Below are 18,792 nucleotides of genomic sequence, written 5' to 3' on the forward strand. Positions count from 1 at the left end.
GCTGCAAATAGGGTGTTTTAAGATGGACCTAATAGTAGAAGCTCTCTTTTTTCTTTTTCTTTTTTGCATATTGGTAAGGGTTATTTTCCTTTTTATGTAATCTACATGCCTTTTAGTCTTATTTTTCTTTAAAAAATGGAGTTGAGATACAAGAAGAGAAATGAGAAAAGCAATCAAACACTGGATGAAAAAAGGTGCACAAAAGATTCATCTAACGGAAGAAGCAACACAACAGAAGCTTGTAAAACCCGAGAGAAATTGAAGTGATGAGAGTGCAAAAAGCGTGCAGGTTAATTGGAAAGGGCAAGAAATTCAACACCGCAGTTATTGGATCCATGAGTTTCAAAAGATGGGTCCAATCGTCAAAGGATGAAATTTAAGGAGAAGATTCTATATTTAGCTTCAACATCAGTCTTTGTTTACAACGAGGTACCACCGGATTAAGCAAAAATGCAAAACCTAGAATATAGGGTACTTGATGATACAAATCATTTAAACCTTAAAGAAGACTGACACCACATTATAGGAGGAGGAAAACAAAATCTACAACAGTTTCTGTTTCTCAGTAAATAACAGTTGCACCGTACTCGACACCAAACTAACATCTTGTCCATCTCTCTTCACCTTTTTTTGGTGTGTTTTAATAAGAAAAAAACAGTAGAGAATAATGAGAATCAGAGAACAGTACCAAATCTCCCGGTTACCGCTCACTTCACCACTTGAGCAACAACAGAAAGTTCAATTGAAGATTTCATCAATTCCTGAGAACAGTAAAAAGTCATCAGTCGTCCAACTTTGTGATGACCTGCTTGGAATTGGTATTCATATCTGCCGTTTCAGTTTGTTTCTCAGCAGAATCACCATCAAGTAAAGGCTCAGCCTTCAACACATTAGGCATTTGGTTAGTGCTATCACCAGCTGAATTCAGCATGCCCCCTTGGGCACCAGAGACCTGCATGGCATCCCCGTTGGCACAACCATTGTTGTCATCTGTTTCTGGGACACAATCTTCTTCCTTGTTGACGACACAATCTCGGTTTGTGGCTTCCGCTACATTCTGTTGATCCTCAAAATTTGGATTCACCTTGGTAACCTCAGGCGTTATATCGGCAGCAGCAGCAGCCCCATCAACCGACTCAATAACCGTCTTATTTTCCTCCCCTACAACTATTTCTGGAACTCCATTAGGGTTATCTCTATCTGAATGGGAGAGCTGAATATCAGTAGTACCTTCAGAACTATAACCTTGTACTGGTGTTGTCTTCTCTCCCCCCACGGCATCCGGCATACTAGTAGACAAACTTTCAACCATGCACAGTGGAGCATGCTCATTCTGGGTATCAACATCCATATCGGGTTTTGGACTGGCATAAGCATGTTCTTGCTCAGCATCCATTTGCTGGCCTGCATTTTCATCTTCTGCAGCCTTTGCCAACTCAAGAGCATGATTCTCGGCTGCAATTTCCTCTTGCTTTTGTGCTTGTATTCTGTATTCATCCATGAGGTGTTGTATCCTATCTAGCTCTGCCACAAGATCCCCGTACCGCCTCTGCAAAGTTCGTTCCAGCTCCTTTTGCTTCTGAACTTCCTCCCATAAACTATTTATCCGGTGTGAAGCTGCTAATTGCTCTTGCTTTTGTAAAGCTTTGAAGCACTCAAGTTCCGTTGCAGCAGTGTCCATCAGCTTGAGGGTTGCTTCCACCTTTGGCCAGAGAGTCATTTTAGCCCGTGTCTGAACAATCATAACATCCAATAGTTTAGTAATCGAGGAGTTTCATATTAAGTACCATTGCTGAAAAGCAATGACCTATGAGTTAATTTACATATCATTAATGTGAGAAAATCCAATGAATTTGATTAAAATATTATTTAGGAGTTATGGCACAATATTGTACTAAATTGTGTTCACTTTTTTCCCTGTTGGCACATTGTTCTCAGAGAATGAAAAGCAATACGTTAAGATAGACATTTCTGCCCCAGAAAGTGATACATTGACAGAATTTTTTTTTTTTCTTTTTGAAACAGAGGACTTCACCACAAATATATGATACGCATTGTGCATCTACATTACATAAATGACAATAATTCCAAGGTTTTCGGGGAACAATTTGAAACATATTTCAGCCACAAGTTCAACCACTACAACTTAAACCCTATTTTGCCTTTGATGCAAAAGCAGAAATAGATTCAATTTTCCACTCTTCTGATAAAAAGGGAGCATGAGTTAGAATGGGAAAATACGAAATTAGCAACTAGTTATAGAAAGAAAATACATTCAATAAGAATTGGCACTAGTATAAAATTAAAAATATTTTTGGTGGGTATCTTACAGGCAACAGCATACCTCGTAACCATGTGTGAGAACTTTAACCTTATTCTCAAGGCTTTCTGCCTTAGCTTTATCACCATCCATCTTCTTTTTCACATTTTCAAATTCCTTCTGCAAGGCTGCAAGTTTCTCCATGTTTCCAGCAACACTTGAGAGACCATAAGCATTGCGGGTAGGGAAGTACATCAGATCATTTAGGCAAGTTTTGTGTGCTTCAACAAATTCATCAAGGGATTCATTTTCATGCCCCATTGCCAGACGAAGATACTGAACCTCTTCCTCTATCAAATAATCAGCCTGCTAACAACAATGTTTCTTAGAAGTCTGTGGCTTGATAATGAGCCAAGATAAACTAGAAAGAGTCACCAGGTAAACATTTCACAAACTCAAACTGCATAGCATAAGATGAATCTGAAACTGATGCAACAGGAATATACTCACCTATCTATCTAACAACTGACAGTTACCTGTACCTTTCTACCCAATCTGACAAAGTGTGATCAATACATGTTTTGGAGACACCAAAAAGAATATCAAATACAGGCTGTAACGCCCCCAAAAAGGCATATTTCATCAAATACACATCTTAATCATAAGAGAGAAATGTCCAATACATTTCCATACAGCTCCTTTGTAGAAGTATCTGTGCTAGACGTTTTTACTAATCCAAAATTAAATGATGTTGGTTTCAATTCTAAAACTCTTAAGATGGGGATAGTACACTGACTCAAACAATGAGACAATAAATAAATAAATAAACATGACTAGAGAAGCAGTGATGAAAACAAGAATGTACAATAATACAGCTAAGCTTAAGTCATACCTCTTTCACCTCATCTTCTCCAAAATCATCTATCTCAGGGACATAATCAGAACCATTTGCAGAGCGCTTGACACTTTTCTTTTTCTCCTTGTTCATTTTTTTGTCAAGTGGATACTTTGCGTTATCATGCTCTAGTAAGGTTAAAAGCTCCTTTCTTATCATTTCATCAGCCTGCTCAATGGAAGTAGGAGGAACAAAGGAGCTCTTGTCTTCATCTGCTCTAATAAGAGAATTTCTAATTAGATCCAATGAAGCAGTAGGAGGTCTAGGGAGTTCCCTCTGCAGTACTTTTGATCTCTTCCTAAGTAATGCCTGCTGTCTTGCCTCTTCCTCGGCCTTTTCTCTGGCAATCCTATCAGACATATCTTCTTCAATCTTCTCCTCTGGTTCTTCATTATCTTCTGGAACTGGTTGCATAACTATTCGGTACTCATTCTTCGCCTGTGGAAGATTGCCAAGGCCTGAGCGCAAGTTCCTTCTCAAATCAGCTTGTCTTCTTTGATCAAGTTTTGCACTATCATGCATATCCATATCTTCATTAATATGGAGCTCATCCCTGATGGGAGTTCCCTTAGGCGTCATATTAAAAGAATAGCCATCTCTTGATGGTGTCGTGCCAAATCTAGGCGTATGACCAACAGCTCCAGGAGTTGCTGAAGGAGTCAACATAGGATTTGGTGTTTGGATCTCCCTTTTCTTAGGAGTGACCCCTGAAAAATCAGAAGGGTGCAACTCTGGATTCTCTCCCCCTAATAATGGTGTTTGAGATTCCCTCAACCTGGCCAGATTTTCTGCTTCCATCATAATAGCATCGCCCTTACCAGCAGGTGTTCTTTGTGGAGTTCGTAAAGGTGTTGTCATTCCTTGCTGTGGTGTCTGGGCATAATTTGTAAGAAGAGCACGTGTCGCACCACTCCCTTCAGCAAGTTCCTCACTCCCAGCAAGAAGATCACTAGCATAACCCATTTTTGCAATTTCCTCCAATTCATGGTCGGAAATCTGGGGTGCAGGAAGCATAAGTTTTGACCTCTTCCTAACTGTTTCTGGATCATTCATCTTGTTGGCTTGTAGAATAGCCGATGGAGCATCCTGCCTTTGTGCAATTTTATTCTTTGCGACATCTTGCTTTCTTAATTGTGCTTCCACATCCATTCTTCTTTTCCCTTCAAGTTCTTCAATTGTGGTCGGGAACTTGGGCTGCTCCACTGGTCTATCCTCATCAGCAACATCAAAAAAGCCTGAAGGAGGCTTCTTCTCAAAGGGAATCTCCGCATTGTAGTCTATGCCCTTCCTCTTCCTCTTGCGTTGCCTGTTGTCAATTCCAGCAGCCTTCAGTTCTCTCCTTTTCTGTAAAGAAGCGAGCCTCCTGGCCTCCTCAAGCTGTTTCTCCCTGGCTTTCCTCTTTGCCTTCTTACCTTTGGTGTTGGCTAACCGAGCTCGTGCCTCAGAAAGCATTTCTTTCTCATCCTCATCCATATCCACAGGATCTGGACGTGCAGGCTTTGACTCAGGGTTCGGGTCAATCTCTCCAGGACGCAATTTCCGAGGGTCATCACCTGGTTCATAGTTCTCATCCTTAGCACAAGCTGCATCAAGGAGTTTCTCGTACCGCTCAAGGCACTGGGATGGAGTACGACCAACAATTGGGGCAATTGTTCTCCACTGTGTGGGCATGAGTTTAGCAAGATGGAGTAATTTCTCATCCTCCTCTCTGGTCCACTCAGTCTACAATAATCATGGAGATCAAAATATCAGTTCCTATATGTTCCAAAAAGGATTCCACGGTGAGAAAATTAAAATACAATCGGGAAAGTAAAAAATGCTCTAAGATCATAAAATAATCAAACGAGCAGCTACCACAAATGCTCAATGAAGAAATACACAGGTACAAGGCCCCATAGATCCATTTTCTGTTGAGATAACACACACAAATCTCATGTTTGAAACTTTGATGTAGTTAGAAAAGATAAGTTCATGACATTCCCTTGCTTTTAATGACAAGTACCGTTCTTTAGGTGCAAGGTGATGGAGTCATTGTAGCCACACCTACACGAAATACTGCTTACTGCACAGCTGCGGGAGGTTCCATGGTAACCTGTGCTTTGTATACAAGTCATAGTTATATAATTTTGGTACCTGGATATTATTTGATTCTCGAGCATGGTTCTTTAGTTTCCAGTAGACTTGAGCTCTGGTAGAAATTAGTTCTTAATATTTTAATTTTTTTGATGGGGTATTCAAGTTGGTTATGCATTGAAGCTAAATCCTTTTGAGTTCATATTTGAGGTTGGTGTTACGGTTCTGCGGGTTTTTGAGAAAAGTAGGGGCTCCGCTCATTCAGTATTTCTCAGCAAAGTTACAGTGAGCTGGCTGGTGGACACCACGGTCTGTTTGAAGCAAAAGGTGCAAAAGAGTTCGTTAAGTCCCCTAGGGTACGGAGCAAAGCTTTTATCATTCAATGTTGTGCGAACAAATTTGATCGCTTCTTGACAATCATGGAGTGTGAAGGGGAACAAAGAGGCTCGATGGTCATCCTAGAAGGTAGAGGCAGTAGTGGGTGGTCGGGCTTTGCTCAAGATTTGCTGAAGTTCCAAGATTTTTCCAGCCACCCCACAATGGTGGAAACAGAGCTGTGCAAGCCAGGGAAGCTTTCCGTGGGTACCCAGCGCATATAGTATGGTGGTGCGACCAACAGTGACTGTGATGGGTGTCAAGTGAAGCATCTCTTATGAGTTCATACACGGAGGCGCTGGTTGAGCTGGGAAGAGTATGACAAGCTCCTCATCTTTAAGCAGAGGATGCAAAATAGTTCTTGAAGTCTTCTAGAGTGTGGAGCAAAGATTTTATCATACAATGTTGTGCGGACAAATTTGATTGCTTCTTGGCAATCACAGAGTATGGACGAGGGGGACAAGAAGGTTGGAATTTAAAGTGTTCGGGATAATGCCCTAAACTCTAATTAGTTTAATAAGATATTTTGGTTTAAATAGAATAAAGTTGTTATTCACTAATATATTTATTGAGCATTGAGCAGATAACATATTTACATGCTTTTACTTTATGAACATTATATATCATATGCATGTAAATGGTCCTTAGATTACATTGAATATGGCCTATAGTGGGAGTTATAAGAGTATCACATAGAAGATTTTAGACCATAAACCTTGTAGTCTAAAACCTTGTGTTTACAGCTATTAATGGAATTAGGCATTTCATTGGATAAAACTATAACACATCAATCATGATGATCTATCTTAATCATGTTAATATGTGACTTCGAATTACTGTGGTGGTTAGGGAGGGTTCAATGCACCCAATGGACCACAGGAGTTGCCATTCCTTTTAAACATTGTCTAAAATGAATAATGTGAAACTCTATAAAGACTCTTATATCAATTCTAAATCCTGAGAGAATTGCAAATTCAAATGTCAAGTGTAAATCACTTTGATGCATTTAGGAGTGAAACCTTTTTGCGATCAAAATTCTCAATCATTGGGTGATTGCATGTAGTATTGTGGCAACATCCTCAAGAAGGAAACCAAATCCTTTGATTAATTCAAAGAGATATGAAATTTTGCCTTGAGTTTAAGTTTAATGAATTAATAATTATTCTTAGTCCTTGGCCAAGGCATTTTAGTATGAAATTACTAAAATAATTATTACTTGATGAAATATTATTTCTCAAGTAAGAGAATAATTATGTAATTAAGCGGGGTACTCTAGGATTGACTTTAATTCGACTACATAATATTTCATGGAGGAATCAAATATAAGAATTGTCTAAAGGATTAATTGAATAAATAAAAAATTCTATAGAGTTCAACTACAATTATTTAGTATAATTAATTGTAATTTTTTTTTTTTTTTGATAAATAATGTATATTAACAAAACAAGTAGAGGGACGCAACCCATGTACATCAAAAAGTATATAAGAAAACCCTTACTAAGTAAAGAAAGAAGCACATAACACTAAAAATTCAAAAAAAAAAAAAAAAGTAGAAACAAGCGAAATATGCAATGTCACTCTCCATTAAAATAAAGTGTAACACCAACTTCTTCAACTCGAGCAAGCCATTTTCATGATCATCAAAGCTTCACGCATTCCGCTCTCGCCAAAGAGACCACATCACACACAATCATCATCCATATGTACAAAGCAAGACAATTACCCAATTGTCCCCTCCAACTTCCCAAACAGTCACTCACCCTATGCGGCATAACCCAATGAACACCAAAGAGCTGAAAAAACGTGCTCCATATCTCGATTGCAACCTCACAATGCTAGAATAAATGGTCGATTGACTCTCCACAATGCTTACACATGCAACACCACTACATCACCATAATATTCATCTTCCATAAATTGTCCAAGGTTGAGATTTTCTTAGAGCCACTGTCCACACAAAGAAAGCCGCTCTCGGGGGAGCCATAACTTTCCAAATACTCTTCCAAGGACAAATCGCCTGTACCGGAGTAGACAATACCTAGTAGTAAGACTTCACTTCAAATGTCTTCCTTTTTGATGGAACCCAACAAATTTTATCCTCACCTCCGTATCTAACTTTTTGGGAATACAACAATTCAAAAAATTGTGAGACCACATCTACTTCTCAATCATGCAAAGGGCAAATAAACAAAACATTCTAATGAATGATACCATTCGGAACCTGCATATTCTCCTCCACCCACACATCCTTATCACAAGGTAATACCCCACACCACACACCAAACCTTAGACCTGATGTGTATGCCACCAAAGTCCAAGGCCTTCATCACTTGAGCCAACCTTTAGGGTAATGTTAGGAAAGATTCTCACTACAGATAACCTAGAGAGAAAGAAATTATTGTAGTTTTGAAGACCGTGAGAGGACAATGGTCGACTTAAATGTGTCTTTTCTCAATATTGTCTACCATTGGATGCCAGCCATTGATTGCTTTCATTTTTCTAGCTTTCATGATTTTCTAGATATTTGTCATTTTCTTGGTTAGTTGTTTCTCTTGTATATTTATTGTGTGGGTTTCATGCGAAAATTCAAGATTTAGCCTAAGCCCTAGCCTAAGTTCTCTCGGTGCAGGATTGTATCGCCAAAGGTCGGTTCCAATAGATTCGTCGGAGATGGCAGCATGTCCGGAGATAAGAGTATGTAGCGGCTTAGCAGGTTGCTCTAGCCACCACGCCTGAAGTTTTCTACCGTGTTGGGTGCCCCCAAGTCCTCCTGTCAAAGCCGGCAACTTCTTTATGTTTCCTCCTAGGCCCGCAAGTGTTGATGCTGGGCTGGATGGGTCTATTCCGAGTAGTTGTTCGCAGGTGTCTGATCATTCTGTTGATGGGTCCAATCCGTTCGTCGAGGATGGGTTCTTTGTCAGTGTTTGTTAGGTCAGATTTTACTGATGAACGCAAATTGCTGGTCCTCCTCCCAAGCTGGTGAAGCTTTACCACTGCAAGCTTAAGGCAAGTTTAAGGACTGTAGGGTCGTCTGGGTTGTGTGAAACGGAAGGGAAATTTGGGCTGCCTTCTTCGCCTAACGCCGAAGCTATCTCTCTGCCTTCACTTAGGCCGATGATCTCTCAATTTTTGCCGGGTTTGTCTTCTTTCAACAGCGTTCATCCTCTTCAGTTTTCGAGGGTTTTTCGTTGGCCCCCCCTATCGGTGGCTGGTATCGTCATCGAGGAGGGTGAATCATCAAATGGGGGTGTCTTGGCTGGGGCTGGGGAGAATGGAAAGGTGGGGTTTGGGGGCTATTCCAAGTTCGTGCTCAGTGCGATGGGAGCTGCTCCCATTATGGGGTTGTCTTATGGGGGTGACGAGAAAAGACTTTCAAATCTTTTTTCTGCCATTGAAGATAGGGTTTCTGCTTCTAAACCTAAGGGGAAGAGGGAGCTTAAAAATTTGGAATGATCCATTAATTTTGATGTTAGAAGCAATGGCTCTAATTGGGGAAAAGGCAGGACTAGTGCTTGTTCTATGGGTTTAGGGCTTTTTTAATTTTTGTTTTTCAGCGTATAGGATTTGTGTAATGCTGCCTGCATCAACCAATGCAGCAGTGTTTGCATATATAGCAAAGAAAGAGTTACAAGTCGATACTAACTTACACTCTATAATACAATACAAGTTTAAACACCATAGGACAGTACTAGAGTCCTATCATAAGTCTTCTTGATGCTTATAATCCTCTACATTATCTCTAGGAGTTTGAGTTTGAGTAGGTCTAATACAGCATTCTCTTGTATACTTCATGTGTACTAGGGTTGCACCCCTTTGCGCTTTTGATATGCAACATTACTTGTCAAAAAGAATATTTAGTGTGCACCTGGGTTTTGGGCCTTTGTATTTTTTTATTGAATTCCATTTACTTATCAAAAAAGAGATAACACACAAATACAAAATAAAACCAATTCCAAATCTCATGCCCTGACAAGCAGCTAAACGCTCCAAGAAAAGCAAGTTTAAAGACCAAAATGGTTTAAAATTATAGTCTAAATTTGATGTAGGGCCAATTCAATACCCTCAGTAGGCCACTTCTGTTGCTACTTCAATCTTAGTTTTATGTTTCTTTATGTTAGAAAGACGTGATTATGCTTCCTGTAATTTTAAGAGCCAAGGGTATTACTATAAATTTTAGAATTCTGGATAATGTCGTACTTTTGAGCCATAGGATCTTATTTCAGTTTCATAATGTTATTTTTTCTTTTTCTTTTTATAAGTAATAACCAGACTTATTAAAAGCGTAAAGCGCCCCAAGGTACACAGAGTAAATACAAAAGGAATCACGTAAATAAAAAGGGAAAAGCGAACAAGGAAATCATCATAACTTATCAACAACAAGGACACAAACCCTACAGTCCAAAGATACAATGTATGAAAACAAGAGGATAATATGTCCTCCGAAGACCTCTCCAAGTCTTCAAAGCACCTATTGTTCATTTCCCTCCATAAACACCAAAAGAGCCAAGTAGGCACCATATTTCAGATGGCACTCCACAAAGCAAAAGCTACTTCACAATGAAGAAGAAGATGGTCCACCGTCTCCTCGCTTCTCTTACACATGCAACATCTATTGATCACAATAACATGCTGCTTCCTGAGATTATCTAAGGTCAGGATTTTACCTAAAGCCGCCGACCACGCAATAAGAACTGCCCTCATAATGTTGTTGACTTATAATTTGTGAGTTTTACAAGTTATGTAGTTTAGGCTTAGTAGCCAAAACCCAAGAAGTGCAGCCAAGGATTGTGTGTAACTTCATGAGAATTTCTGCAAAGATTGGTCTTGATTATTCTATGATGCAACCCTGTCAAATATCCGATGCCAAGATTGGATAAGAATTCTGACGTAGCGGAAGACTAAGGTAACTAATCAAAGAGCAGCGTCTTTGATTCTGTAAGGAGAAGCTTCTTCGTCTTCTACTCAAAAAGATAAAAACAAGCCCACAGGCTAAAAGAAAGATAAAACTCCACAGAGTATTTGAGAAAAAATTCTCTGATTTGATAATAATTCAATGAGTTCTGTTTTACATAATAAGCTAGCCTATTTATAAGAGAAATCCTTGGAGAAAAAGTAAACCTACTTCTAGTAGAGAAAGTAAATCTAATCTTAGTAGGAAAGTAAACGTAATCCTAGTAGGGAAAGTAAACATAATTTTAATAGGAAAAGTAAATATACTCCTAGTAGGGAAAGGATTAATAGTTAACTATTTATTCTTGGGGGTCGGGACACACATGTCCTACATTAGTATCCCCTTCTTGAAAAGAACTTGTCCTCGAGGTAAGTTCTGACTCCTCTGGTGGAAAATATTCAAAAATGTCTACCACGTTGAATGTTGAGGATATTGCCATTTCTTCTGGAAGATCGATGACATATACATTGTCGTTAATCCTTTTTAGTACCTTGCATGGACCATACTTCTTATTCCTCAGCTTTCCAGAAGTACCAGTCGCCAGTGGCCCCTTGCGTAGATACACTATCACAAGATCTCCTTGACAAATCTTCGATCGTCGACCCTTGTCAGCTTAGTTTGGGTGCTTCTCAGTTTTCAAACCCAACTTTGAAACCATCTCCTTAGACACTACGTTCTCCCCGCTACCACCATCAATAATCACATCACATACCCTCTGATTGACTATGCAGCGGGTACAAAAAATCTTGTGCCTTTGAGATTGATCCTCTTGCCTCGGGGTCAAGAATAAACGTTGAACTACTAAGGATCGGCAAAGTGGGATTCCCTCATCTACGTCAGCCAACTCCTCTTCCTCATACTCGGGTGTATCAATATCTCCATTTTCAGACCCTTCCTCTGGCTCGGGTTCGATCAAGTTTACCATCTGCCTTCAAGGACATTAATGCGACCTATGTCCCAATTGGTTGCATTTGAAACACTTGTCTAGACCGGGCCGTGCGTATGGATTGTTGGCTGGTTGTCTCAAGGTGTTTGAATTGCTGCTGGCTCCTTTTCCTGTGGAAGTCATTGGTTGACTTGGTGTGACTGTCGGGACTAGAGGTTTTCCCCGACCCTGTGTTGGTCTCATCGAATCGCTCGGGTTTCGCTCCCAGGTTGGTGCTCTAGGCCTCACCAGTTGCTTCTCTGCTCAGGTTGCCAAACTAACTACCTCGTTCAAAGTAAAGACAAGATGCATAGAAACCTTATCTGGTATTGCCACACGCAGTCCACCAATAAACCTTGCAACTTGTTGATCCTCTGTCTCCATGAGATCATTCCGAGCAGATAGGTGATAGAAATCATCAACATATGCCTGGATGGTCCGACCTCCTTGTCGACACTCTTGGTATTGTTGGAATAGCCGTTGCTCAAAGTCCGGTGGTAAAAACCATGCTTTGAGTAGCCGCTTCATTTCAACCATGAAGTTACAGGTCCCTTCTCTTGTCGGACTCGAGAAATCTGTAATTTTTCCCACCAAGCAGAAGCTCCGCCCTTGAACTTGTATGCCACTAATTTCACCTTGCGATCCTCGCGAATACTCATATAATCAAAGAACCTCTCTACTTCCATCACCCAATCTAAGAAATCTTTGATTTGAAGATGCCCGTTGAATGATGGGAGATCAATCTTCATTCGGTATTCGTGGGATTCCTCCCTACCATGATCCTAATGTCTGGGTTGCTCTCCCTCAGCATCCCGGTAGCCAGCGCCTTCATAGACATTCCCCATATGGCCAGCTCCACCACGCTCATAACCTATGAAGCCTGTGCCGCCACGACCGACTCCTCTACGTAGTCCACCCCTTTGATCTACCCCAATGTCCCGTCTGAATACTCCTTCAGCGAAGTCTTCATCGTCACTAAGATCGTCATAGGCCAGTGGTCGGTTTATGGGTGCAGGTTGTTGGTGAGGAATAGGCCTCACTCGGATCCGATCGTCATCATGGGCATCATTGTCCTTGTGATTACGATTAGGACCTATGTGCATGCACTCTATCATCTCCCGCATCTGGTGCATCTCCTGTTGCATCGTTTGCTGGATCTGCCGAAGCTCTTGGAATTCGGCTCTCCAAGGAGCCTCCTTGTCACGAGCAGCGTCGTTAAAGGAATCGTCACCGTTGCGCTAATTGGTCATGATCAGGATAAAGCATGCTCTGATACTAACTGACGTAGCGGAAGACTAAGGTAACTAATCAACAAGCAACGTCTCTGATTCTGCAAGGAGAAGCGTCTTCGTCTTATACCCAAAAAGATAAAAACAAGCATGCAGGCTAAAAGAAAGATAAAACTCCGCAGAGTATTTGAGAGAAAATTCTTTGATTTGATAATAATTCAATAAGTTCTGTTTTACATAATAAGCTAGCCTATTTATAGAAGAGAAATCCTTGGAGAAAAAGTAAACCTACTTCTAGTAGAGAAAGTAAATCTAATCTTAGTAGGAAGTAAACATAATCCTAGTAGGGAAAGTAAACATAATTCTAATAGGAAAAGTAAATATACTCCTAGTAGGGAAAGGATTAATAGTAAACTATTTATTCTTGGGGGTGGGGACACACATGTCCTACATCAAATTCGGACCTATTCCTACCCTGAATTCCTCTAATCTTTAAAATTCTAAACCACCTATCCTTCAAAAACCTCCCAAACAACAATAACAAATCAAATCCCCTTTCCCCAGTTATTGTTACAACTAGCCAAACCCTAAGAATTCCTCTTGGTTTTATCTCCAAATCCTACCCATCCTTTACACCCTTAGAAACCCTATATTCTCTAAGATTTTATGGACTTTTCCCACAAAAACCCTAGCCCTAGCTATCCTAAAACCCTAAAAAACTGCCAAATAAACCCTATATAGCCTAAAGGTCCTAATATTGCTGCTGTCCTATATTATATTTTGATATCATACCTGGAAAACGCTATCTCAAATTTTTTATGTATTGAGATGAAGAGCCAAATCATCATGTAATGAGGATAAAGAGGTATTATTTGATTATAGGGTTCTCAAATTAGATGATTTGGAAAAGTATGATGTTAATATCTCCCTTCTTTTGGCTCTAAGGTGTATTCTTGCTAACTAAATAAGAGGATGGAAATAGCAGGAATAACTCTATACTCCACACTTTGGTTTGTTGTGTGGATCAAGCTAAAAAACTTATTATTGATGGTGGAAGATGTTGGAATGTCACGTCGACATACACAGTTAAACGCCTCAAGCTTCCAGCCAAACTACATTCACAACCATTCACTGTGGCTTGGATACAGGTATTTATCAACTGGTAACTGAGTTTTGTTACTATTAGATATGGTGCAATTTGTTTTTCTATAGACTACACACACATCTTACTTGGTCAGGTTATAATATTCTGATGTTCAGCATTGTGCAAGGGAAAATATATACTTTCTTCCTCAACAATAAGGAAATTGTTCTAAAGTCCGTGAGTGCAAAGAAGATGAAAAATTATCTAGAACTACCAAAGACTGCTGCCGAGAAGATGCCAAATGATGTAGCTGAAAACTAGATCAGCAAGAACAGAAAGAGGGAAAATGTAAGCTGAGGGATGAAATACCAAACTAGCAAGATGAAAGTCCAAGACAGGACTTAAAACTTACTTCACAAAGAGAAATTTCAACAAGGGAGAAAAGGATTAGAGGTTAAACAAGTTTGGAATGACCAATGAATTTGATGACTAGCCCCATATAGTGCATATGATGGAGCAGCCCAACTTCCTAGTGCTTCCTATGGATTGAACTAAGGATATGTCACCTACAACAATTGTTCCTATCACAGATTTTTTTCTCCCTCACAGTCGCATTTAAGTCCCAAACCCTTTGTGGTTGTGGATTCTGGGTTGAAGCCCACACTCATGTTGGGTATGGGTGCGAATGGGGCATCTAGCCTCCTCATCCAGCCTGTTGATCTACTAGGGAAGGCGCCTGAAGTGGTCCTGCGTATGACATTGTCAAAGGCAACGCCGGCAACTGAGATGGTCATGGTGACTCCAATTGGGGTATACCTGTCAGATGGGTTTGTCCCAACGAGTTCTAGTGTCGCCAGTGACCTCTTTTTCTTCCAGCCTTGGACAGAAGGCTCGTCAATTTCTAACTAGATCTTGCCTAAAGCAAAGGCTAGTCTCCAGTCTTCAATGTTTACAACTATAATGGCTCAGCCAAGTGACGGAGGTTCCCTTTTGCAAAGGCTGCTTCCTTCTTCAGACCCTTTCCCCATAGTGAAGGAGGCTGTTCCAGTGAGGAGTCTTCTCCGGTGAGGCTTTCTTAACCCTCAACTCCCGCCAGCAGCTTTGGGCTTGCGTAAGGAATGTGACTTCATTCCAACAGTGGTGGCAACTAGGGCTACAGCAACAATGTCTAATGAAGATCGTAATGTTGGGTTTTCTTCGGTTAAATTTTGTTACGGACAGTCTTCGGTGCTGGTGGCAAGGGATAATAGAGTTGATTTTTGGGTGGAGGAGGATTCGGGTGAGGGGATCGAAGACCCTATAGTGCTTCTCCCTCAAAAGGTAAAGGGTAGAAGGGAGCTTCTGAATTTAGAGTGCTCCATCAAATATGATTCTAAGGGAGCGTCATCTAGGTGTGGGAAAGGCATGGCTCACACTTTCTAGCATTGAGTGCTTTGTGTGGGCTTCATGTGGGTTTCGGGCTTTTGGTGTTTTGAGGGCTTTTCGGGTTGTGCAGGTTTGTGGGTTTTCTTTGCTGTTACATTTCTGTTTTTCTTTTGCTGTTTCAGTTAGGAGCTTCTTGTGTATACTGCTTGTGTACATAGGGGCGCCTTTTTAATAATATTTTCCATTACTTAGCAAAAAAAGAATTTACTACTACATTTGGAAAGAAGGAAGTTACTTTATCACCATGGTTGCCTCCAAGAAAGAAGAGCAAACAACTTGAACTCCAGACTTATGCTATGGTAAAGATGCAATTCATGATATGTGAAAATCTAATTGCCAAATGCTTAATTAAAAGCTCATCTTTTTCCAACTAGGGGAGAAATGGATGTAACGGTTTCTAATCAATTAAAAATGGGTTTATGAAAATTTTCAGTAAACACTACTCTTGAGGATTGTGCAATGTTAACTCTATCCAAAGTGTGATGCCGAGAAACCATAGATGTGATGCTTAGGTTTACCTTTGAATTCTTAAGCAATTTCCCAACAAATTCCAGCCAAGACCAGATCTGAATTTGAACCCACCTTTTCCCTAAAATATTTATTTTTAAAAACCTAAATCACCAACCCTCAAACAACCACAAAAGGCAAAACATCCCCAGATATTACTCACATCCCAGGATCAGCCACCCAAATCTAAGTTTTCCCCATTGTTTCATCTCCAAATCCTACCCTTCCTTACACCACTAGAAACCCTATATTCCCTACAATTTTCCAGCATTTTCCCACCAAAACACTAGCTATCCCAAAAACCTACCAACCTAAAGTTCTGCATGTTTAATATTCTTTTGATAAGTAATCGAAATATCATTAACAAGCAAAGGGTGCAACCCAAATACACATGAAGTATAACAGAGAAATGCTTAGCAAGGAAAAAAAAATTTTTTTTGATAAGTAATAAGAAGTTTTATTAAAAAGCGTATAGGCGCCCCAAGGTACACTGGGAGTATACAATAGGATCACCTAACTAGAAGGAGAAAAACGAAGAAGAAAATCATCATAACTAATCGAAACAGGAGAGACATGCGCAACGGTCCAAAGATACAAAGTTTGAAAGCAAGAGGCTAAAATGTCTTCCCAAGTCCCCTCCACATCCTCAAAGTTAGTTTTCATAACTTTCTTGTTCATTTTTTTCCTTGCTTAGCAAGGAAAAAAATGAACAAGAAAGTTAAGAAAACTAAGTAAACAGGGATAGACATACGCAACTGTCTAAAGATAAAGAGTACCTAAAGAAAAAAGACTTAAGTTCCACTACCATCCTCTAGCGGTCTTCGAAATTTCTATTATTTATTTTCCTCCAAAGACACCACAAAAAACAAGAAGGCACCATATTCCACACTGCTGCAAACTGAATGCTAGTAAAAGGCTACTACTTGTCTAGGCATAATCTAAAACAGCTCAATATGACTGAAAACACCATTCCATAAGGCACAAGCAACCTCACAATGGAGAAGGAGATGATTCACAAACTCCCCATTCCGCATGTTTAATATTTTGTCAACTAAAAGCATACATACTCAAAACAAATTGAATACACAGCACCAAGAAAATCAAATAACTTATCACAATATACTCATTTCCAGACAGAGTTACAGCTTAAGAAACAAGAACCCATGCAAAGCAAACAATCATAATCCTATTCTCTCACTCACTCTTGTCAAGAACCAAACTGACTCTTACATTTCTACAATAACATCACTTTGAACATAAATCAACATAACCCAAAAAACAAACATGTGCGGGATTTGAATTTTCTCGAACGTGTTCCCTGAATTTTCTGAGCAAACAAACAGAAGAAAAAGAAGAAGATAGTAAATACCTTTTTAATGGAGGGGTCGAGCCACTCGTACCAGCGAGCCTTGCACTGCTTGGCGGACTTGCGAACGAGGAGAGAGGAGATTCGCGCCCACTGGTTCTTCCCATATTTCATCACCGCCGCCTTGAGGATCTCATCCTCCGTGTTCTTCCACACGCCTCCCTTTATCATGATCCTCATCTTGATGCCTTTTTTTAATTACTCCTCTCCTTCTCAAGTGTTCTAGGGTTTTGAAGAAGAAGAAGAAGAAAAAGATCAAGACGGTAGATGGAAATGGCAAAAGAGGAGGGGTACCAAACAAACCCTACACTCTGTTTCAGAATGGGGAGACAGACCGGAGTACCAAACAAACCCTACACTCGAAAGCACGAAGGAAAGCGCGAGGCTCTGCTCCTATAGCGAATGAGCAATCAAGGCCCAGAAGATCAGATCGAAAACCCTAGCTCTTGTTTCCGCTTTCGGTTTGAGCTGCAAGGTGTAGCCGTCAGTCTCTCAATTTTCATTCTGTGTTTGGTTGCTGGGAAAGCGTAGTAAATGTAAGAAAAAAATCCGAAGAGTCGCTGTCAATTCCAGCCCAATTGTAGCTTTCTTCGGCGCTCCGATGTCTCTAAAGTCCCATTTTAAATCAAATCTTGGAAAATACATGGTTTGGGTTGATATTTAAAATCTCATAATTTTAATGGCTGTGTTACAAAAAAAATAATAATAATAATTTTAATGGCTAAAATATAAATACAAAATATAATTTTCAATGTTAATTTGCGATTTCTGAATTTTTTAAAAGGGTTAAATATTTTTTTGTCCTGAGTGATTTAACAACTTTATTTTTTGCCATTCGGCTTCACTTTGTATTACATATGATACCTCAATAATGGCTAAAAATGAAGATGGTACATCCGTCTAACTTCCATCTAAAATTTAATGAAAATCCACATTAGAACCTCTAAAAAATCATCGGTGGCCGATCACCCCATGGGGGTGGCTAGAGTCACCCTTTGCCGGTTTGGTGGTGGTTCGGCTACCCTCATTTTGCAACTTGGGGGTGATTTCGGTCACCCCCAAAGCCCTTGGGCGGTTTGAAGGTGATTCGGTTACCCTCATTTTGCAACCTTTAGCCACCCCCAAGGCTGATCCCAGACCAACTAATCTAGAAGGGCCAACAACCTCAAAATGCCAACTAAAAAAAAAGTTACGGTTGGCCCTTGGGGGGTGGCTAAAGGCCATGGGGGTGGTTTAGCCACCCCCATTTTGCAACTTGGGGGGAGTCGAACCACCCCCAAACTGGCCGCTCAAGTCACTCCTTTTCCAATTTGTTTTTTAATTTTGTTTTTTAATGGTTTTAATTATTTTAGTTTTAAATTTTTTCTTTTTTTAATTAGGTATAGAGACACGTGTCAATTTGTAGGGGTGTTGACATTAAATTTTGGACGGAAGTTAGACGGATGTATTATCTTCGTTTTTAGCCATTATTGACGTACTATATGTGATACAAAATGAAATCAAAAAAGTAAAAAAATAAAGTTGTCAAACCACATGAGGCAAAAGTATTTAACCTTTTTTAAAATTATATTTTAAAATCACACATTTTAAATTATTATTTTAATAACACACTTGTTAAAGTTGCAAAATCTAACCCTTGATATCCATGAGGCCCTTTTGTTGTGTTAAGATTTTTTGTGTGTATGGCTTGAGTTTTTGTTTC

At 39.9% G+C, this 18,792-nt stretch overlaps 1 protein-coding gene across 1 annotated transcript; it reads right to left on the reverse strand.

The window, feature by feature from the left end:
* Positions 1–370: 370 nt before the first annotated feature.
* On the reverse strand, positions 371–17,682 carry LOC132165314 (cell division cycle 5-like protein). The gene is made up of 4 exons (XM_059575814.1): positions 17,094–17,682; positions 3,153–4,877; positions 2,345–2,626; positions 371–1,732 (listed from the first exon to the last, which is right to left on the reverse strand). Exons 1-4 carry the CDS (start codon positions 17,268–17,270, stop codon positions 782–784), a joined length of 3,135 nt encoding a protein of 1,044 aa, XP_059431797.1. The 5' UTR covers positions 17,271–17,682; the 3' UTR covers positions 371–781.
* Between the last annotated feature and the right edge of the window lie 1,110 nt (positions 17,683–18,792).

Source organism: Corylus avellana, chromosome ca11 (genome assembly GCF_901000735.1).
Source record: "Corylus avellana chromosome ca11, CavTom2PMs-1.0".
Lineage (NCBI taxonomy): Eukaryota > Viridiplantae > Streptophyta > Magnoliopsida > Fagales > Betulaceae > Corylus > Corylus avellana.